Source organism: Phyllobates terribilis, unplaced genomic scaffold (genome assembly GCF_046119375.1).
Source record: "Phyllobates terribilis strain yellow unplaced genomic scaffold, ASM4611937v1 Scaffold_998__1_contigs__length_483029, whole genome shotgun sequence".
In the NCBI taxonomy this organism is placed as follows: Eukaryota; Metazoa; Chordata; class Amphibia; order Anura; family Dendrobatidae; genus Phyllobates; species Phyllobates terribilis.
The window spans coordinates 15,694-38,144 of record NW_027363758.1 but is presented as its reverse complement, the minus strand read 5'-3'; the positions used below and the strand labels follow the sequence as shown (position 1 = coordinate 38,144).

The window sequence follows — 22,451 nt, the reverse complement described above, 5'->3', positions numbered from 1 at the left end:
TGGGCAGTATTATAGTAGTTATATTCTTGTATATAGGGGCAGTATTATAGTAGTTATATTCTTGTACATAGGGAGCAGTATTATAGTAGTTATATTCTTGTACATAGGAGCAGTATTATAGTAGTTATATTCTTGTACATAGGGACAGTATTATAGTAGTTATATTCTTGTACATAGAAGCAGTATTATAGTAGTTATATTCTTGTACATAGGGGGCAGTATTATAGTAGTTATATTCTTGTACATAGGGGGCAGTATTATAGTAGTTATATTCTTGTACATAGGAGCAGTATTATAGTAGTTATATTCTTGTACATAGGGGGCAGTATTATAGTAGTTATATTCTTGTACATAGGAGCAGTATTATAGTAGTTATATTCTTGTATATAGGGACAGTATTATAGTAGTTATATTCTTGTATATAGGGAGCAGTATTATAGTAGTTATATTCTTGTATATAGTGGGCAGTATTATAGTAGTTATATTCTTGTATATAGGGGCAGTATTATAGTAGTTATATTCTTGTACATAGGGAGCAGTATTATAGCAGTTATATTCTTGTACATAGGGAGCAGTATTGTAGTAGTTATATTCTTGTACATAGGGGCAGTATTATAGTAGTTATATTCTTGTACATAGGAGCAGTATTATAGTAGTTATATTCTTGTACATAGGGGGCAGTATTATAGTAGTTATATTCCTGTACATAGGGAGCAGTATTATAGTAGTTATATTCCTGTACATAGGGGCAGTATTATAGTAGTTATATTCTTGTACATAGGGGGCAGTATTATAGTAGTTATATTCTTCTTCTTATTGAGGTTTGTTAGTTTTACATCTTATGAAGAGAGAATAATTCCGGGAGTTTAGTTTCTTAGTCAGCTTTTACTGTTCAGATTTGTGCAATAAAATCCGTAATTCAATCAGCCATGATGAAAGTCCTATCAGTCATCATTAGGATTGCTGCTTCCTCTGCTTTTTGAACCTTTTTCAGGGTTGTATTATGTGATCGCTCCCTGGGAGCCTCCGGGAGGTCAGAGATTATCATTACGGTTCATTCTCTAGGTGAAGTCTCCTACCCTGAACATCCCTAGCAATAGATAGGAAACGCAGGACAGAGTATGTTGGGCACTGCGTGGCTGAAAAGAGATGATGTCTGTAGGGGGCACTGTATGAGTCTAATGGTGACATTAATGGGGGACTTTTCTTCCCAATGAGGCACTGCATGGCATATTTTATTGAAGCATTATATGGTGGTACTATTTGGAAACTCTATGGTACCTTGAGGCACTATACGATGATTTACGTTGGTGACCAGTTGACGTTGGGCGCCGCATTTTCCGCTATTTATCTCCCCACTTGTTTTTCTATGGTTTGTCTGTAATTAAGACGTTGCAACTCCGGCTTCACGAAGCTCATCCTTCCTTGGAGGAAACACCTGAACATGTGAAACAACTGGGGGCCAATGTATCCTCCATAACATATGACAAGAAGCGGTCCCTCACCCTCCCTCTGCCCTGTAGAAGCAGCCCATCTTCATACACAAAGACTGTCCCAAAGGCGTTGGTGCCCGGTGGTGACTCAATGACGCCCTCCATAGTGACATGATGTATTCCATGGGAGTCCCGGTGGTATCCACCACTGTGGTCATGCCCGGCAAAGTAACACACAACGCAGTGGTGAGAGTAGATGGTTCTGAGGATCTCGTCATAATTCCAAGCCAAGCAGGAGCTACGAATCGCTTTTGGGTGGATGGGGATGTGACCTGTGCAGAAGGAACATCGAGTCCGGGTCACAATTACGTTGACTTTCAAAAAGAACTGCACAATATTTTCCAAAATATATTTGGAGCCCCAATGATGAATCACTTACCAGCAATGATCACCCTCTCACCATTCTTGTCGGAATATGTGAGGACATCATTTAACCACGCCAACTGCTCTTGGCCCATGCCACCATTAAACTCCCTCAGGTGAAAGCCTATTATGTACAAAAGGAGGATAACATAAATCTCACATCTCATGGATCTGCTGAAGACAAATATCAAGATATCAAGATATAATTCCCAAGGCTGTAACTGTGGTCCTAAGCCAGGAAATTAAGGTGCCACGAATATAATGTAGCATCATGAGGTGAGGTTTTTGGCATTAGTAAGAAGTTTGGTCTAAAGTATGAGAACCTAGTAAGGATCTGGCAAGAAGACTAAGCTCTCAACGTAGAGGTAACCAAAAACCACCCACCATGTTGAGGATATGCAAACACCCAAGTGATCATAAATGTTTTGATAAAACTAATTTGTTTTTCATGAGAGTGACCTCACATGCAAGGACCCTTCCACCCTTAGACCAGTCATCAGCAAATTCTTCCACTTTTAAAGAACGTACCATTTAATTTATCTTGACTACTTTCCATGAGATGTAAAGACTTTCGGTATTTCTCGCTGGACATTTCTCCACAAAGGACATTTAGATCATATGTGTCCACCACAACGAACCTGAACTTAGTATGAGGACTGAAATGATACGCGTAGTAGTCCTTGTTAGCTGAGGTTCCTCCACAACTTTGGTCGAGCTCCTCTTGTTGTTTGTCCTCCAGCCAACTTGTGTTAAGTTTTGAGTCCATTAAATATTTTCGACTGAAGTTATAAAATTCATGGTTACCCCAGACATGATGGAAAGGCATCAGTGCCAACTTGGTCATGGAAAGAACCATTTCAAGTGATTTTTCCGACCTTCCAGCTGTTTTGTTGTAGTGGTCGATGATGTCCCCAAGTTGCAACACAAACTTGGGCTTGATGTCCTCCGCGTTCCAATGCTTTATGGCATCCTGGAGGTGGAGGCAGCTTTGACTGTAGTATCTCATGGTTTTCCAGCCGCTACGTCCATCTGGTTTATTGGCATACTGAATATCTGCTATGACCCCAAATGTAAAATAAAAGTGACCATGCCTGCAGGAACCTCTCAAGTATTTCTTTGGTTCTTCCATCCTGTAGAGAATACAAATAACAGATAGTCTTAAAGGATTTGGTGATATACTGTGCATCCTGCAGTCCCTGGTTTAATCGTATGGTAGGTTGTGATATGAGGTGGCACCACCATGACCTGATATAGAAGCTGTCACAGGGAACAATGGTGTCATGGCTGTAAACTAAAGGAGGAGGTGACAATGGCTGCTTGGCCCCAAGAAAAGCCACATGGTGATGTGTGTTTGTGCATTGTGCCACTGCTGTCAGCCTCGGGAGAACTCCGCTCTGGAGGGTCTGGTGGACCCAACATGCATATATGCGGGAAGGACTGGTGACCAGTAAGTAGCGGGAGATTGGCTGCTCTGAGGCCTGTAAGGAGGTCTCGGCAGTGAGGTCCAATTGAATAAGAGAGTGAAAGGAGGGATCAGTTACGGAAAGGCTCTTAGAGCGCTGGTGTAAAAGTGACCCTGGTCTTGTTCTAATGCAAACACGTTATTGTGTGAAGTGTCCACAGTGTCCAGAGGCCTGTGTGACGTCCACAGTGTCCAGAGGCCTGTGTGACGTCCACAGTGTCCAGAGGCCTGCGTGACGTCCACAGTGTCCAGAGGCCTGCGTGACGTCCACAGTGTCCAGAGGCCTGCGTGACGTCCACAGTGTCCAGAGGCCAGCGTGACGTCCACAGTGTCCAGAGGCCAGCGTGACGTCCACAGTGTCCAGAGGCCAGCGTGACGTCCACAGTGTCCAGAGGCCTGCGTGACGTCCACAGTGTCCAGAGGCCTGCGTGACGTCCACAGTGTCCAGAGGCCTGCGTGACGTCCACAGTGTCCAGAGGCCTGCGTGACGTCCACAGTGTCCAGAGGCCTGCGTGACGTCCACAGTGTCAGGAGGCCTGCGTGACGTCCACAGTGTCCAGAAGCCTGCGTGACGTCCACAGTGTCCAGAGGCCTGCGTGACGTCCACAGTGTCCAGAGGCCAGCGTGACGTCCACAGTGTCCAGAGGCCAGCGTGACGTCCACAGTGTCCAGAGGCCAGCGCGACGCCCACAGTGTCCAGAGGCCAGCGTGACGTCCACAGTGTCCAGAGGCTTGCGTAACGTCCACAGTGTCCAAAGGCCTGCGTAATATCCACAGTGTCCAGAGGCCTGCGTGACGTCCACAGTGTCCAGAGGCCAGCGTGACGTCCACAGTGTCCAGAGGCCAGCGTGACGTCCACAGTGTCCAGAGGCCAGCGTGACGTCCACAGTGTCCAGAGGCCAGCGTGACGTCCACAGTGTCCAGAGGCCTGCGTGACGTCCACAGTGTCCAGAGGCCTGCGTGACGTCCACAGTGTCCAGAGGCCTGCGTGACGTCCACAGTGTCCAGAGGCCTGCGTGACGTCCACAGTGTCCAGAGGCCTGCGTGAAGTCCACAGTGTCCAGAGGCCTGCGTGACGTCCACAGTGTCCAGAGGCCTGCGTGACGTCCACAGTGTCCAGAGGCCTGCGTGACGTCCACAGTGTGCAGAGGCCTGCGTGACGTCCACAGTGTCCAGAGGCCTGCGTGACGTCCACAGTGTCCAGAGGCCTGCGTGACATCCACAGTGTCCAGAGGCCTGCGTGACGTCCACAGGGCTGTGTGACGTCCACAGTGTCCAGAGGCCTGTGTGACGTTCACAGTGTCCAGAGGCCTGCGTGACGTTCACAGTGTCCAGAGGCCTGCGTGACGTCCACAGTGTCAGGAGGCCTGCGTGAGGTTCACAGTGTCCAGCGGCCTGTGTGACATCCACAGTGTCCAGAGGCCTGTGTGAGGTCCACAGTGTCCAGAGGCCTGTGTGACATCCACAGTGTCCAGTGGCCTGTGTGAGGTCCACAGTGTCCAGAGGCCTGTGTGAGGTCCACAGTGTCCAGAGGCCTGTGTGAGGTCCACAGTGTCCAGAGGCCTGTGTGAGGTCCACAGTGTCCAGAGGCCTGTGTGAGGTCCACAGTGTCCAGAGGCCTGTGTGAGGTCCACAGTGTCCAGAGGCCTGCGTGACGTCCACAGTGTCCAGAGGCCTGCGTGACGTCCACAGTGTCCAGAGGCCTGCGTGACGTCCACAGTGTCCAGAGGCCTGCGTGACGTCCACAGTGTCCAGAGGCCTGCGTGACATCCACAGTGTCCAGAGGCCTGCGTGACGTCCACAGGGCTGTGTGACGTCCACAGTGTCCAGAGGCCTGTGTGACGTTCACAGTGTCCAGAGGCCTGCGTGACGTCCACAGTGTCAGGAGGCCTGCGTGAGGTTCACAGTGTCCAGCGGCCTGTGTGACATCCACAGTGTCCAGCGGCCTGCGTGACATCCACAGTGTCCAGAGGCCTGTGTGAGGTCCACAGTGTCCAGAGGCCTGTGTGACATCCACAGTGTCCAGTGGCCTGTGTGAGGTCCACAGTGTCCAGAGGCCTGTGTGAGGTCCACAGTGTCCAGAGGCCTGCGTGAGGTCCACAGTGTCCAGAGGCCTGCGTGACGTCCACAGTGTCCAGAGGCCTGCGTGACGTCCACAGTGTCCAGAGGCCAGCGTGACGTCCACAGTGTCCAGAGGCCTGCGTGACGTCCACAGGGCTGTGTGACGTCCACAGTGTCCGGAGGCCTGTGTGACGTTCACAGTGTCCAGAGGCCTGCGTGACGTCCACAGTGTCCAGAGGCCTGCGTGACGTCCACAGTGTCCAGAGGCCTGCGTGAAGTCCACAGTGTCGAGAGGCCTGCGTGACGTTCACAGTGTCCAGAGGCCTGCGTGACATCCACAGTGTCCAGAGGCCTGCGTGACGTCCACAGGGCTGTGTGACGTCCACAGTGTCCAGAGGCCTGTGTGACGTACACAGTGTCCAGAGGCCTGCGTGACGTCCACAGTGTCAGGAGGCCTGCGTGAGGTTCACAGTGTCCAGCGGCCTGTGTGACATCCACAGTGTCCAGCGGCCTGCGTGACATCCATAGTGTCCAGAGGCCTGTGTGAGGTCCACAGTGTCCAGAGGCCTGTGTGACATCCACAGTGTCCAGTGGCCTGTGTGAGGTCCACAGTGTCCAGAGGCCTGTGTGAGGTCCACAGTGTCCAGAGGCCTGTGTGAGGTCCACAGTGTCCAGAGGCCTGTGTGAGGTCCACAGTGTCCAGAGGCCTGTGTGAGGTCCACAGTGTCCAGAGGCCTGTGTGAAGTCCACAGTGTCCAGAGGCCTGTGTGATGTCCACAGTGTCCAGAGGCCTGTGTGAAGTCCACAGTGTCCAGAGGCCTGTGTGAAGTCCACAGTGTCGAGAGGCTGTGACATCCAGTGTCCAGAGACCTGTGTGAAGTCCACAGTGTCCAGAGGCCTGTGTGATGTCCACAGTGTCCAGAGGCCTGTGTGAAGTCCACAGTGTCCAGAGGCCTGTGTGAAGTCCACAGTGTCGAGAGGCCTGTGTGACATCCAGTGTCCAGAGGCCTGCGTGACGTCCACAGTGTCCAGAGGCCTGCGTGACGTCCACAGTGTCCAGAGGCCTGCGTGACGTCCACAGTGTCCAGAGGCCTGCGTGACGTCCACAGTGTCCAGAGGCCTGCGTGACATCCACAGTGTCCAGAGGCCTGCGTGACGTCCACAAGGCTGTGTGACGTCCACAGTGTCCAGAGGCCTGTGTGACGTTCACAGTGTCCAGAGGCCTGCGTGACGTTCACATTGTCCAGAGGCCTGCGTGACGTTCACAGTGTCCAGAGGCCTGCGTGACGTCCACAGTGTCAGGAGGCCTGCGTGAGGTTCACAGTGTCCAGCGGCCTGTGTGACATCCACAGTGTCCAGCGGCCTGCGTGACATCCACAGTGTCCAGAGGCCTGTGTGAGGTCCACAGTGTCCAGAGGCCTGTGTGACATCCACAGTGTCCAGTGGCCTGTGTGAGGTCCACAGTGTCCAGAGGCCTGTGTGAGGTCCACAGTGTCCAGAGGCCTGTGTGAGGTCCACAGTGTCCAGAGGCCTGTGTGAGGTCCACAGTGTCCAGAGGCCTGTGTGAGGTCCACAGTGTCCAGAGGCCTGTGTGAGGTCCACAGTGTCCAGAGGCCTGCGTGACGTCCACAGTGTCCAGAGGCCTGCGTGACGTCCACAGTGTCCAGAGGCCTGCGTGACGTCCACAGTGTCCAGAGGCCTGCGTGACGTCCACAGTGTCCAGAGGCCTGCGTGACATCCACAGTGTCCAGAGGTCTGCGTGACGTCCACAGGGCTGTGTGACGTCCACAGTGTCCAGAGGCCTGTGTGACGTTCACAGTGTCCAGAGGCCTGCGTGACGTCCACAGTGTCAGGAGGCCTGCGTGAGGTTCACAGTGTCCAGCGGCCTGTGTGACATCCACAGTGTCCAGCGGCCTGCGTGACATCCACAGTGTCCAGAGGCCTGTGTGAGGTCCACAGTGTCCAGAGGCCTGTGTGACATCCACAGTGTCCAGTGGCCTGTGTGAGGTCCACAGTGTCCAGAGGCCTGTGTGAGGTCCACAGTGTCCAGAGGCCTGTGTGAGGTCCACAGTGTCCAGAGGCCTGCGTGAGGTCCACAGTGTCCAGAGGCCTGCGTGACGTCCACAGTGTCCAGAGGCCTGCGTGACGTCCACAGTGTCCAGAGGCCAGCGTGACGTCCACAGTGTCCAGAGGCCTGCGTGACGTCCACAGGGCTGTGTAACATCCACAGTGTCCAGAGGCCTGTGTGACGTTCACAGTGTCCAGAGGCCTGCGTGACGTCCACAGTGTCCAGAGGCCTGTGTGAGGTCCACAGTGTCCAGAGGCCTGTGTGAGGTCCACAGTGTCCAGAGGCCTGTGTGAGGTCCACAGTGTCCAGAGGCCTGTGTGAAGTCCACAGTGTCCAGAGGCCTGTGTGATGTCCACAGTGTCCAGAGGCCTGTGTGAAGTCCACAGTGTCCAGAGGCCTGTGTGAAGTCCACAGTGTCGAGAGGCCTGTGTGACATCCAGTGTCCAGAGACCTGTGTGAAGTCCACAGTGTCCAGAGGCCTGTGTGATGTCCACAGTGTCCAGAGGCCTGTGTGAAGTCCACAGTGTCCAGAGGCCTGTGTGAAGTCCACAGTGTCGAGAGGCCTGTGTGACATCCAGTGTCCAGAGGCCTGCGTGACGTCCACAGTGTCCAGAGGCCTGCGTGACGTCCACAGTGTCCAGAGGCCTGCGTGACGTCCACAGTGTCCAGAGGCCTGCGTGACGTCCACAGTGTCCAGAGGCCTGCGTGACGTCCACAGTGTCCAGAGGCCTGCGTGACATCCACAGTGTCCAGAGGCCTGCGTGACGTCCACAGGGCTGTGTGACGTCCACAGTGTCCAGAGGCCTGTGTGACGTTCACAGTGTCCAGAGGCCTGCGTGACGTCCACAGTGTCAGGAGGCCTGCGTGAGGTTCACAGTGTCCAGCGGCCTGTGTGACATCCACAGTGTCCAGCGGCCTGCGTGACATCCACAGTGTCCAGAGGCCTGTGTGAGGTCCACAGCGTCCAGAGGCCTGTGTGACATCCACAGTGTCCAGTGGCCTGTGTGAGGTCCACAGTGTCCAGAGGCCTGTGTGAGGTCCACAGTGTCCAGAGGCCTGTGTGAGGTCCACAGTGTTCAGAGGCCTGTGTGAGGTCCACAGTGTCCAGAGGCCTGTGTGAGGTCCACAGTGTCCAGAGGCCTGTGTGAGGTCCACAGTGTCCAGAGGCCTGCGTGACGTCCACAGTGTCCAGAGGCCTGCGTGACATCCACAGTGTCCAGAGGCCTGCGTGATGTCCACAGTGTCCAGAGGCCTGCGTGGCGTCCACAGTGTCCAGAGGCCTGCGTGACATCCACAGTGTCCAGAGGCCTGCGTGACGTCCACAGGGCTGTGTGACGTCCACAGTGTCCAGAGGCCTGTGTGACGTTCACAGTGTCCAGAGGCCTGCGTGACGTCCACAGTGTCAGGAGGCCTGCGTGAGGTTCACAGTGTCCAGCGGCCTGTGTGACATCCACAGTGTCCAGCGGCCTGCGTGACATCCACAGTGTTCAGAGGCCTGTGTGAGGTCCACAGTGTCCAGAGGCCTGTGTGACATCCACAGTGTCCAGTGGCCTGTGTGAGGTCCACAGTGTCCAGAGGCCTGTGTGAGGTCCACAGTGTCCAGAGGCCTGTGTGAGGTCCACAGTGTCCAGAGGCCTGTGTGAGGTCCACAGTGTCCAGAGGCCTGTGTGAGGTCCACAGTGTCCAGAGGCCTGTGTGAGGTCCACAGTGTCCAGAGGCCTGTGTGAAGTCCACAGTGTCCAGAGGCCTGTGTGATGTCCACAGTATCCAGAGGCCTGTGTGAAGTCCACAGTGTCCAGAGGCCTGTGTGAAGTCCACAGTGTCGAGAGGCCTGCGTGACGTCCACAGTGTCCAGAGGCCTGCGTGACGTCCACAGTGTCCAGAGGCCTGCGTGACGTCCACAGTGTCCAGAGGCCTGCGTGAAGTCCACAGTGTCCAGAGGCCTGCGTGACGTCCACAGTGTCCAGAGGCCTGCGTGGCGTCCACAGTGTCCAGAGGCCTGCGTGACATCCACAGTGTCCAGAGGCCTGCGTGACGTCCACAGGGCTGTGTGACGTCCACAGTGTCCAGAGGCCTGTGTGACGTTCACAGTGTCCAGAGGCCTGCGTGACGTCCACAGTGTCAGGAGGCCTGCGTGAGGTTCACAGTGTCCAGCGGCCTGTGTGACATCCACAGTGTCCAGCGGCCTGCGTGACATCCACAGTGTCCAGCGGCCTGCGTGACATCCACAGTGTCCAGAGGCCTGCGTGACATCCACAGTGTCCAGAGGCCTGTGTGAGGTCCACAGTGTCCAGAGGCCTGTGTGACATCCACAGTGTCCAGTGGCCTGTGTGAGGTCCACAGTGTCCAGAGGCCTGTGTGAGGTCCACAGTGTCCAGAGGCCTGTGTGAGGTCCACAGTGTCCAGAGGCCTGTGTGAGGTCCACAGTGTCCAGAGGCCTGCGTGACGTCCACAGTGTCCAGAGGCCTGCGTGACGTCCACAGTGTCCAGAGGCCTGCGTGACGTTCACAGTGTCCAGAGGCTTGCGTAACGTCCACAGTGTCCAAAGGCCTGCGTAACATCCACAGTGTCCAGAGGCCAGCGTGACGTCCACAGTGTCCAGAGGCCAGCGTGACGTCCACAGTGTCCAGAGGCCTGCGTGACGTCCACAGTGTCCAGAGGCCTGCGTGACGTCCACAGTGTCCAGAGGCCAGCGTGACGTCCACAGTGTCCAGAGGCCTGCGTGACGTCCACAGTGTCCAGAGGCCTGCGTGACGTCCACAGTGTCCAGAGGCCTGCGTGACGTCCACAGTGTCCAGAGGCCAGCGTGACGTCCATAGTGTCCAGAGGCCAGCGTGACGTCCACAGTGTCCAGAGGCTTGCGTAACGTCCACAGTGTCCAAAGGCCTGCGTAACATCCACAGTGTCCAGAGGCCAGCGTGACGTCCACAGTGTCCAGAGGCCAGCGTGACGTCCACAGTGTCCAGAGGCCAGCGTGACGTCCACAGTGTCCAGAGGCCTGCGTGACGTCCACAGTGTCCAGAGGCCTGCGTGACGTCCACAGTGTCCAGAGGCCTGCGTGACGTCCACAGTGTCCAGAGGCCTGCGTGACGTCCACAGTGTCCAGAGGCCTGCGTGACGTCCACAGTGTCCAGAGGCCTGCGTGAAGTCCACAGTGTCCAGAGGCCTGCGTGACGTCCACAGTGTCCAGAGGCCTGCGTGACGTCCACAGTGTCCAGAGGCCTGCGTGACGTCCACAGTGTCCAGAGGCCTGCGTGACGTCCACAGTGTCCAGAGGCCTGCGTGACATCGACAGTGTCCAGAGGCCTGCGTGACGTCCACAGGGCTGTGTGACGTCCACAGTGTCCAGAGGCCTGTGTGACGTTCACAGTGTCCAGAGGCCTGCGTGACGTCCACAGTGTCAGGAGGCCTGCGTGAGGTTCACAGTGTCCAGCGGCCTGTGTGACATCCACAGTGTCCAGCGGCCTGCGTGACATCCACAGTGTCCAGAGGCCTGTGTGAGGTCCACAGTGTCCAGAGGCCTGTGTGAAGTCCACAGTGTCCAGAGGCCTTTGTGATGTCCACAGTATCCAGAGGCCTGTGTGAAGTCCACAGTGTCCAGAGGCCTGTGTGAAGTCCACAGTGTCGAGAGGCCTGCGTGACGTCCACAGTGTCCAGAGGCCTGCGTGACGTCCACAGTGTCCAGAGGCCTGCGTGACGTCCACAGTGTCCAGAGGCCTGCGTGAAGTCCACAGTGTCCAGAGGCCTGCGTGACGTCCACAGTGTCCAGAGGCCTGCGTGGCGTCCACAGTGTCCAGAGGCCTGCGTGACATCCACAGTGTCCAGAGGCCTGCGTGACGTCCACAGGGCTGTGTGACGTCCACAGTGTCCAGAGGCCTGTGTGACGTTCACAGTGTCCAGAGGCCTGCGTGACGTCCACAGTGTCAGGAGGCCTGCGTGAGGTTCACAGTGTCCAGCGGCCTGTGTGACATCCACAGTGTCCAGCGGCCTGCGTGACATCCACAGTGTCCAGCGGCCTGCGTGACATCCACAGTGTCCAGAGGCCTGCGTGACATCCACAGTGTCCAGAGGCCTGTGTGAGGTCCACAGTGTCCAGAGGCCTGTGTGACATCCACAGTGTCCAGTGGCCTGTGTGAGGTCCACAGTGTCCAGAGGCCTGTGTGAGGTCCACAGTGTCCAGAGGCCTGTGTGAGGTCCACAGTGTCCAGAGGCCTGTGTGAGGTCCACAGTGTCCAGAGGCCTGTGTGAGGTCCACAGTGTCCAGAGGCCTGCGTGACGTCCACAGTGTCCAGAGGCCTGCGTGACGTCCACAGTGTCCAGAGGCCTGCGTGACGTTCACAGTGTCCAGAGGCTTGCGTAACGTCCACAGTGTCCAAAGGCCTGCGTAACATCCACAGTGTCCAGAGGCCAGCGTGACGTCCACAGTGTCCAGAGGCCAGCGTGACGTCCACAGTGTCCAGAGGCCAGCGTGACGTCCACAGTGTCCAGAGGCCTGCGTGACGTCCACAGTGTCCAGAGGCCTGCGTGACGTCCACAGTGTCCAGAGGCCAGCGTGACGTCCACAGTGTCCAGAGGCCTGCGTGACGTCCACAGTGTCCAGAGGCCTGCGTGACGTCCACAGTGTCCAGAGGCCTGCGTGACGTCCACAGTGTCCAGAGGCCAGCGTGACGTCCATAGTGTCCAGAGGCCAGCGTGACGTCCACAGTGTCCAGAGGCTTGCGTAACGTCCACAGTGTCCAAAGGCCTGCGTAACATCCACAGTGTCCAGAGGCCAGCGTGACGTCCACAGTGTCCAGAGGCCAGCGTGACGTCCACAGTGTCCAGAGGCCAGCGTGACGTCCACAGTGTCCAGAGGCCTGCGTGACGTCCACAGTGTCCATAGGCCTGCGTGACGTCCACAGTGTCCAGAGGCCTGCGTGACGTCCACAGTGTCCAGAGGCCTGCGTGACGTCCACAGTGTCCAGAGGCCTGCGTGAAGTCCACAGTGTCCAGAGGCCTGCGTGACGTCCACAGTGTCCAGAGGCCTGCGTGACGTCCACAGTGTCCAGAGGCCTGCGTGACGTCCACAGTGTCCAGAGGCCTGCGTGACGTCCACAGTGTCCAGAGGCCTGCGTGACATCGACAGTGTCCAGAGGCCTGCGTGACGTCCACAGGGCTGTGTGACGTCCACAGTGTCCAGAGGCCTGTGTGACGTTCACAGTGTCCAGAGGCCTGCGTGACGTCCACAGTGTCAGGAGGCCTGCGTGAGGTTCACAGTGTCCAGCGGCCTGTGTGACATCCACAGTGTCCAGCGGCCTGCGTGACATCCACAGTGTCCAGAGGCCTGTGTGAGGTCCACGGTGTCCAGAGGCCTGTGTGACGTCCACAGTGTCCAGTGGCCTGTGTGAGGTCCACAGTGTCCAGAGGCCTGTGTGAGGTCCACAGTGTCCAGAGGCCTGTGTGAGGTCCACAGTGTCCAGAGGCCTGTGTGAGGTCCACAGTGTCCAGAGGCCTGTGTGAGGTCCACAGTGTCCAGAGGCCTGTGTGAGGTCCACAGTGTCCAGAGGCCTGTGTGAAGTCCACAGTGTCCAGAGGCCTGTGTGATGTCCACAGTGTCCAGAGGCCTGTGTGAAGTCCACAGTGTCCAGAGGCCTGTGTGAAGTCCACAGTGTCGAGAGGCCTGCGTGACGTCCACAGTGTCCAGAGGCCTGCGTGACGTCCACAGTGTCCAGAGGCCTGCGTGACGTCCACAGTGTCCAGAGGCCTGCGTGACGTCCACAGTGTCCAGAGGCCTGCGTGACGTCCACAGTGTCCAGAGGCCTGCGTGACGTCCACAGTGTCCAGAGGCCTGCGTGACGTCCACAGGGCTGTGTGACGTCCACAGTGTCCAGAGGCCTGTGTGACGTTCACAGTGTCCAGAGGCCTGCGTGACGTCCACAGTGTCAGGAGGCCTGCGTGAGGTTCACAGTGTCCAGCGGCCTGTGTGACATCCACAGTGTCCAGCGGCCTGCGTGACATCCACAGTGTCCAGAGGCCTGTGTGAGGTCCACAGTGTCCAGAGGCCTGTGTGACATCCACAGTGTCCAGTGGCCTGTGTGAGGTCCACAGTGTCCAGAGGCCTGTGTGAGGTCCACAGTGTCCAGAGGCCTGTGTGAGGTCCACAGTGTCCAGAGGCCTGTGTGAGGTCCACAGTGTCCAGAGGCCTGTGTGAGGTCCACAGTGTCCAGAGGCCTGTGTGAGGTCCACAGTGTCCAGAGGCCTGTGTGATGTCCACAGTGTCCAGAGGCCTGTGTGAAGTCCACAGTGTCCAGAGGCCTGTGTGAAGTCCACAGTGTCGAGAGGCCTGTCTGACATCCAGTGTCCAGAGACCTGTGTGACGTCCACAGTGTCCAGAGGCCTGTGTGATGACAACAGTGTCCAGATGTCACGCAAGGTGAGGGAAGGAATAAGTGTACAATGACGAGAAGGGGAAGAGGGGAAGGGAGCCCAACAACTAGGGAAAGGGGGAGTGGAGACCCTTAGGGATATCTAATATCACCCTGCCTACCCTATCATCTCTATATAAGTTCTACACCTATCGCCGAGCAGGAACCTATACCCTGAATGTACCTAGAGCTAGGCCCTAGATAGGGAAGGAACGGGATGAGCACTAGTCAGGCCCCACTACAAATTAAATACAACAAGATAAACAAACAAAGGGGATACACTTAGCTTGAGCAGACACCAGAGAGATAACGCCAGCTGTCCTCCAAGGGCACCAAAGACGAGACTAGCCGACTGCCAGTTCTGCACAGAGGTACATAGAACTATCAACGGCGACTCTCTGGAGAAACTGAGAGTTTTTAACTACCAAGCAAGGGTGTGTCAATCAGCAGCAGAAGGTGGAGGTCGCTGCTGGGTCCTAAAGGAAGAAGGATACCACTATACTACAGAGATGAGAGGATCAAGAAGGCGTCAGCAATGCCAAGCGCAGTGACCTTCTACAGCCGGATCCAGAGCGACTGTCTGTCACACCTGACACGCCCGTGACACCAGAGGCCTGTGTGACGACCACAGTGTCCAGAGGCCTGTGTGAGTGACATTAATATTGACTTGTCCTCAGTTAACCCTTAACTGCTGAAACTGAGATCTAGAGTGTCCAAGTTTTTATTGCCACCATGTACCAAGGCATCGAATGTAAAAGTGCCACCTATCGGACATTGGAACCATCAGCCATCTCTACCCAAAAGTATGAATGGATACCAATAAGTGCTTTTAGAAGAAGACAAAGGTAAAATCTTCTTCATCCAACACTGGTCTGTGGCCGTCTCTGCATCAGCTATAACTGTTGTGTAAACCTCGCTGGTTCGCAAACATGTCAACCCCTCGTCAAGTTGTCCAAAACCAAGTGAGAATGGCCGCTCTTGGATGGGTTTGACGTAAACGCCAGCTCATGTTGGTCCAGATTTCAAGGGATGGATTGCAAAACTTTGGGACAGTTTCAACAAATTTGGGAATGTTGGAAGGTATGGGTTTAGGGTTTATAATGTTTGGAGCTCAGCAGGACCCTGGGGAGAAGAAAGAAGGGTGGTCACCATTCTGTGACCTCAATAAGTGGAATTGGTGACATGGCGGCCACAAAGGGGAGTAACTAGCTCGCCCTTGGAAAACTATACAAAGTAAGAAAGTCACCAATGATCCTGAGACAGAAAATAACAATCAACCAAAAATAATCACAAAGAAAAATTACACGTAAAATATTCCCAACCTCCTGCAGAAAAAAAAAAAAAAGGAAAACCCAGATTTATCATTTTCATACTTCTGCCCCAATTACCCCAAAAATAAACGGTAGATGATGAGTAACACTAAGCAATCCCTAGAGAAAATGACTAAAATTTAACACTTCTTTACTTTTTATTCTCAAACTATAAACTTAAAAAGCGAAAAATGAATATAATAAAACAGATTAATCAAAAGGACGTTGAATTGTCACAAATAAAATAAAGAAAAATGGCTAAAAAATTGTGTCCAAAAATTACCTCGAACGCAAAAAAGGGGGAAAGTCAACCAAAACCTTACAAGTCAATAGTACATGGCTGTACGGAAGATAGGAGTGATATATTCTGTGAGTAGATCGTGAGCTCCTGGGACCAGAGATAATGGGAGTAGTGATACGTTCTCTATGTGTTCTATAAGGAAACTAAAGAGGAGCTTGGGTTCCTTACCACCTCCCACAACTTCCCTCTGTAACTTCTGGATTTGGGCTTTACCCGCACGTCTCCCCCTCCCACCATATTAATATTCCCAGCTTATAGCGGAGCAGAGTCACTCACCCCGGAGATCAATGTCTGCTCCTCCGTGATTCCCGTCCTGTACACAAGACGCGTCCTGCAGAGTCACCGCCGGCCGTAAGGAAAGCGGAAGACGATGACATCACCACCAGCTGGAAAGAGGGAGCAGAAAGATGACATCACCGCCGGGATTTATACATAAATCTGCAATGATCACAACGTCATTTACTCCAAAAACCCTCACACAAGTTATCCTCAATTCTCATCACAAAACTTTCCCGGACTCCTGAAAGGTAAATCTGATCCTCGGAGATGATTCTGTATGACCAAGCGCATAGGACGGAGCGTCACCCACCTGATCCCAGCACCGCCACATACCTCATGTAATAAAGTGATCAGACATCATCGATGGGGAGGAAAATGTGAAAAAAGGAGCAAAACTAAGACTGGATCCGACAAGGAACACAAACGTCACTGGAGCTGTCAGGAATTATTCCCCGGGTTTCCCAGCATACTTCCTCATACTTAGTGACTCACAGCAGGCGAAGCATTAACGTCTGAGCTCCGGCCGCTCACATGACAACTACTCGTAACCACCAGATATGATCTGTATATGACAACACAGCTCTGCAGGGATACAATAAGTATACATAAACCCGAGTGTGGTGACAGCAGGAACACAAAGAACCGAACTTACAGAAGTAATAATAATAATAAAGACTATATATAAATAAGAATATAACTACTATAATACTGCCCCCTATGTACAAGAATATAACTACTATAATACTGCTCCTATGTACAAGAATATAACTACTATAACACTGCCCCTATGTACAAGAATATAACTACTATAATACTGCTCCCTATGTACAGGAATATAACTACTATAATACTGCCCCTATGTACAAGAATATAACTACTATAATACTGCCCCTATGTACAGGAATATAACTACTATAATACTGCTCCCTATGTACAGGAATATAACTACTATAACACTGCCCCTATGTACAAGAATATAACTACTATAATACTGCCCCTATGTACAGGAATATAACTACTATAACACTGCCCCTATGTACAAGAATATAACTACTATAATACTGCTCCCTATGTACAGGAATATAACTACTATAATACTGCTCCTATGTACAAGAATATAACTACTATAATACTGCCCCCTATGTACAAGAATATAACTACTATAATACTGCTCCTATGTACAAGAATATAACTACTATAATACTGCTCCTTATGTACAGGAATATAACTACTATAATACTGCCCCTATGTACAGGAATATAACTACTATAATACTGCCCCTATGTACAAGAATATAACTACTATAATACTGCCCCTATGTACAGGAATATAACTACTATAATACTGGTCCTATATACAAGAATATAACTACTATAACACTGCCCCTATGTACAAGAATATAACTACTATAATACTGCTCCCTATGTACAGGAATATAACTACTATAATACTGCCCCCTATGTACAAGAATATAACTACTATAATACTGGTCCTATATACAAGAATATAACTACTATAACACTGCCCCTATGTACAAGAATATAACTACTATAATACTACTCCTATGTACAAGAATATAACTACTATAATACTGCTCCTATGTACAAGAATATAACTACTATAATACTGCCCCCTATGTACAAGAATATAACTACTATAATACTGCTCCTATGTACAAGAATATAACTACTATAATACTGCTCCTATGTACAAGAATATAACTACTATAATACTGCCCCCTATGTACAAGAATATAACTACTATAATACTGCCCCTATGTACAAGAATATAACTACTATAATACTGCCCCTATGTACAAGAATATAACTACTATAATACTGCTCCTATGTACAAGAATATAACTACTATAATACTACCCCTATGTACAAGAATATAACTACTATAATACTGCCCCCTATGTACAAGAATATAACTACTATAATACTGCTCCCTATATACAAGAATATAACTACTATAATACTACCCCTATGTACAAGAATATAACTACTATAATACTGCTCCTATGTACAAGAATATAACTACTATAATACTGCCCCTATGTACAAGAATATAACTACTATAATACTGCTCCTATGTACAAGAATATAACTACTATAATACTGCCCCCTATGTACAAGAATATAACTACTATAATACTGCTCCCTATGTACAAGAATATAACTACTATAATACTGCCCCTTTGAACAAGAATATAACTACTATAATACTGCTCCTATGTGCAAGAATATAACTACTATAATACTGCCCCTATGTACAAGAATATAACTACTATAATACTGCCCCCTATGTACAAGAATATAACTACTATAATACTGCCCCTATGTACAAGAATATAACTACTATAATACTGCCCCTATGTACAAGAATATAAGTACTATAATACTGCCCCTTATGTACAAGAATATAACTACTATAATACTGCCCCCTATGTACAAGAATATAACTACTATAATACTGCTCCTATGTACAAGAATATAACTACTATAATACTGCCCCTTTGTACAAGAATATAACTACTATAATACTGCCCCCTATATACAAGAATATAACTACTATAATACTGCCCCTTATGTACAAGAATATAACTACTATAATACTGCCCCCTATGTACAAGAATATAACTACTATAATACTGCCCCTATGTACGAGAATATAACTAATATAATACTGCTCCTATGTACAAGAATATAACTACTATAATACTGCTCCCTATGTACAAGAATATAACTACTATAATACTGCCCCCTATGTACAAGAATATAACTACTATAATACTGCCCCTATGTACAAGAATATAACTACTATAATACTGCTCCTATGTACAAGAATATAACTACTATAATACTGCCCCTTTGTACAAGAATGTAAGTACTATAATACTGCTCCTATGTACAAGAATATAACTACTATAATACTATAATACTGCCCCTTTGTACAAGAATATAACTACTATAATACTGCCCCCTATATACAAGAATATAACTACTATAATACTGCCCCCTATGTACAATAATATAACTACTATAATACTGCCCCCTATATACAAGAATATAACTACTATAATACTGCCCCTTATGTACAAGAATATAGCTACTATAATACTGCTCCTATGTACAAGAATATAACTACTATAATACTGCCCCTTTGTACAAGAATATAAGTACTATAATACTGCCCCTTATGTACAAGAATATAGCTACTATAATACTGCTCCTATGTACAAGAATATAACTACTATAATACTGCCCCTTTGTACAAGAATATAACTACTATAATACTGCTCCCTATGTACAGGAATATAACTACTATAATACTGCCCCCTATGTACAAGAATATAACTACTATAATACTGGTCCTATATACAAGAATATAACTACTATAACACTGCCCCTATGTACAAGAATATAACTACTATAATACTACTCCTATGTACAAGAATATAACTACTATAATACTGCCCCCTATGTACAAGAATATAACTACTATAATACTGCCCCTATGTACAAGAATATAACTACTATAATACTGCTCCTATGTACAAGAATATAACTACTATAATACTGCCCCCTATGTACAAGAATATAACTACTATAATACTGCTCCTATGTACAAGAATATAACTACTATAATACTGCTCCTATGTACAAGAATATAACTACTATAATACTGCCCCCTATGTACAAGAATATAACTACTATAATACTGCCCCTATGTACAAGAATATAACTACTATAATACTGCCCCTATGTACAAGAATATAACTACTATAATACTGCTCCTATGTACAAGAATATAACTACTATAATACTACCCCTATGTACAAGAATATAACTACTATAATACTGCCCCCTATGTACAAGAATATAACTACTATAATACTGCTCCCTATATACAAGAATATAACTACTATAATACTACCCCTATGTACAAGAATATAACTACTATAATACTGCTCCTATGTACAAGAATATAACTACTATAATACTGCCCCTATGTACAAGAATATAACTACTATAATACTGCTCCTATGTACAAGAATATAACTACTATAATACTGCCCCCTATGTACAAGAATATAACTACTATAATACTGCTCCCTATGTACAAGAATATAACTACTATAATACTGCCCCTTTGAACAAGAATATAACTACTATAATACTGCTCCTATGTGCAAGAATATAACTACTATAATACTGCCCCTATGTACAAGAATATAACTACTATAATACTGCCCCCTATGTACAAGAATATAACTACTATAATACTGCCCCTATGTACAAGAATATAACTACTATAATACTGCCCCTATGTACAAGAATATAAGTACTATAATACTGCCCCTTATGTACAAGAATATAACTACTATAATACTGCCCCCTATGTACAAGAATATAACTACTATAATACTGCTCCTATGTACAAGAATATAACTACTATAATACTGCCCCTTTGTACAAGAATATAACTACTATAATACTGCCCCCTATATACAAGAATATAACTACTATAATACTGCCCCTTATGTACAAGAATATAACTACTATAATACTGCCCCCTATGTACAAGAATATAACTACTATAATACTGCCCCTATGTACGAGAATATAACTAATATAATACTGCTCCTATGTACAAGAATATAACTACTATAATACTGCTCCCTATGTACAAGAATATAACTACTATAATACTGCCCCCTATGTACAAGAATATAACTACTATAATACTGCCCCTATGTACAAGAATATAACTACTATAATACTGCTCCTATGTACAAGAATATAACTACTATAATACTGCCCCTTTGTACAAGAATGTAAGTACTATAATACTGCTCCTATGTACAAGAATATAACTACTATAATACTATAATACTGCCCCTTTGTACAAGAATATAACTACTATAATACTGCCCCCTATATACAAGAATATAACTACTATAATACTGCCCCCTATGTACAATAATATAACTACTATAATACTGCCCCCTATATACAAGAATATAACTACTATAATACTGCCCCTTATGTACAAGAATATAGCTACTATAATACTGCTCCTATGTACAAGAATATAACTACTATAATACTGCCCCTTTGTACAAGAATATAAGTACTATAATACTGCCCCTTATGTACAAGAATATAGCTACTATAATACTGCTCCTATGTACAAGAATATAACTACTATAATACTGCCCCTTTGTACAAGAATATAACTACTATAATACTGCCCCCTATATACAAGAATTTAACTACTATAATACTGCCCCTTTGTACAAGAATATAACTACTATAATACTGCCCCCTATATACAAGAATATAACTACTATAATACTGCCCCTTATGTACAAGAATATAGCTACTATAATACTGCTCCTATGTACAAGAATATAACTACTATAATACTGCCCCTTTGTACAAGAATATAAGTACTATAATACTGCCCCTTATGTACAAGAATATAGCTACTATAATACTGCTCCTATGTACAAGAATATAACTACTATAATACTGCCCCTATGTACAAGAATATAAGTACTATAATACTGCCCCTTATGTACAAGAATATAGCTACTATAATACTGCTCCTATGTACAAGAATATAACTACTATAATACTGCCCCTTTGTACAAGAATCTAACTACTATAATACTGCCCCCTATATACAAGAATATAACTACTATAATACTGCCCCCTATGTACAAGAATATAACTACTATAATACTGCCCCTATGTACAAGAATATAACTACTATAATACTGCTCCTATGTGCAAGAATATAAATACTATAATACTGCCCCTATGTACAAGAATATAACTACTATAATACTGCCCGTATATACAAGAATATAACTACTATAATACTGCTCCTATGTACAAGAATATAACTACTATAATACTGCCCCCTATGTACAATAATATAACTACTATAATACTGCCCCCTATGTACAAGAATATAACTACTATAATACTGCCCCCTATGTACAAGAATATAACTACTATAATACTGCTCCTATGTACAAGAATATAACTACTATAATACTGCCCCCTATGTACAAGAATATAACTACTGTGACATGCAGAAGTAGTGCTTTTGCAGAGTGTGACATGCAGAAGTAGTGCTAGTGCTTTAAAAGCATCCAGCAACTAGAGGGGTTAACACAGTCACAGGAGAAGGGGAATGTTTTAGCAGAGCCCCAGGGGGATTGTGGGAAAATTGTCTGGCTGGAGCTGAAGAGAAAGGTGGTGTGTGTGTTCTGCATCTCACAGAAGTGCCCCTGCAAGTGAAAAGGATTCAAGTCAGGAGTGAAGCTAAGCACAGGTCACGTAGAGTTCCCGAACTAGCTGGGCAGAGTATTGTCAGGCATAAAGATAAGGACTGTAAGAAATGGTGTCACAGGGATCATCTCTCTCAGCAAACCCTCTCCCCCTCCTCCATCTCACTGTGCTGTAAAGAATGCTGGGTTCATTAATGTGCCTTTGCATTAGAACTGTGCTGTCCTGTACTACTGGGAAGACTGTGAACTGCTGCACTGCTAAGGAAACTGTACTGTTTGTCACTGGAGCCTGTTGCTCATAAGACTTAACTTGCACTGGCTGTGCGGCTTCTTATTAAATACTACTGTTCTACCGTTTATGAGGACTCTTGTCATGTGTGTCTGGTCAGCAAGTGAAACAACCTAC

The 22,451-nt window shown here is 48.7% G+C and overlaps 1 protein-coding gene across 1 annotated transcript; it reads right to left on the bottom strand.

The window, feature by feature from the left end:
* Nucleotides 1–609: 609 nt before the first annotated feature.
* LOC141241383 (manganese-dependent ADP-ribose/CDP-alcohol diphosphatase-like) lies at nt 610–16,279 on the bottom strand. The gene is made up of 5 exons (XM_073668753.1): nt 16,075–16,279; nt 15,739–15,848; nt 2,385–2,986; nt 1,873–1,980; nt 610–1,765 (listed from the first exon to the last, which is right to left on the bottom strand). Exons 3-5 carry the CDS (start codon nt 2,983–2,985, stop codon nt 1,416–1,418), a joined length of 1,059 nt encoding a protein of 352 aa, XP_073524854.1. The 5' UTR covers nt 2,986; nt 15,739–15,848; nt 16,075–16,279; the 3' UTR covers nt 610–1,415.
* Nucleotides 16,280–22,451: the final 6,172 nt, after the last annotated feature.

What these genes read in the sequence shown, in the direction of transcription:
- LOC141241383 (XM_073668753.1), bottom strand. Translation starts at nt 2,985, where the DNA reads ATGGAAGAACCAAAGAAATACTTGAGAGGTTCCTGCAGGCATGGTCAC. An exon ending in TAGTCAAGATAAATTAAATG is followed by an intron (nt 1,981 to 2,384) that starts GTACGTTCTTTA and finishes TGTACATAATAG; the next exon opens with GCTTTCACCTGAGGGAGTTT. An exon ending in TGAGAGGGTGATCATTGCTG is followed by an intron (nt 1,766 to 1,872) that starts GTAAGTGATTCA and finishes CCTTCTGCACAG; the next exon opens with GTCACATCCCCATCCACCCA.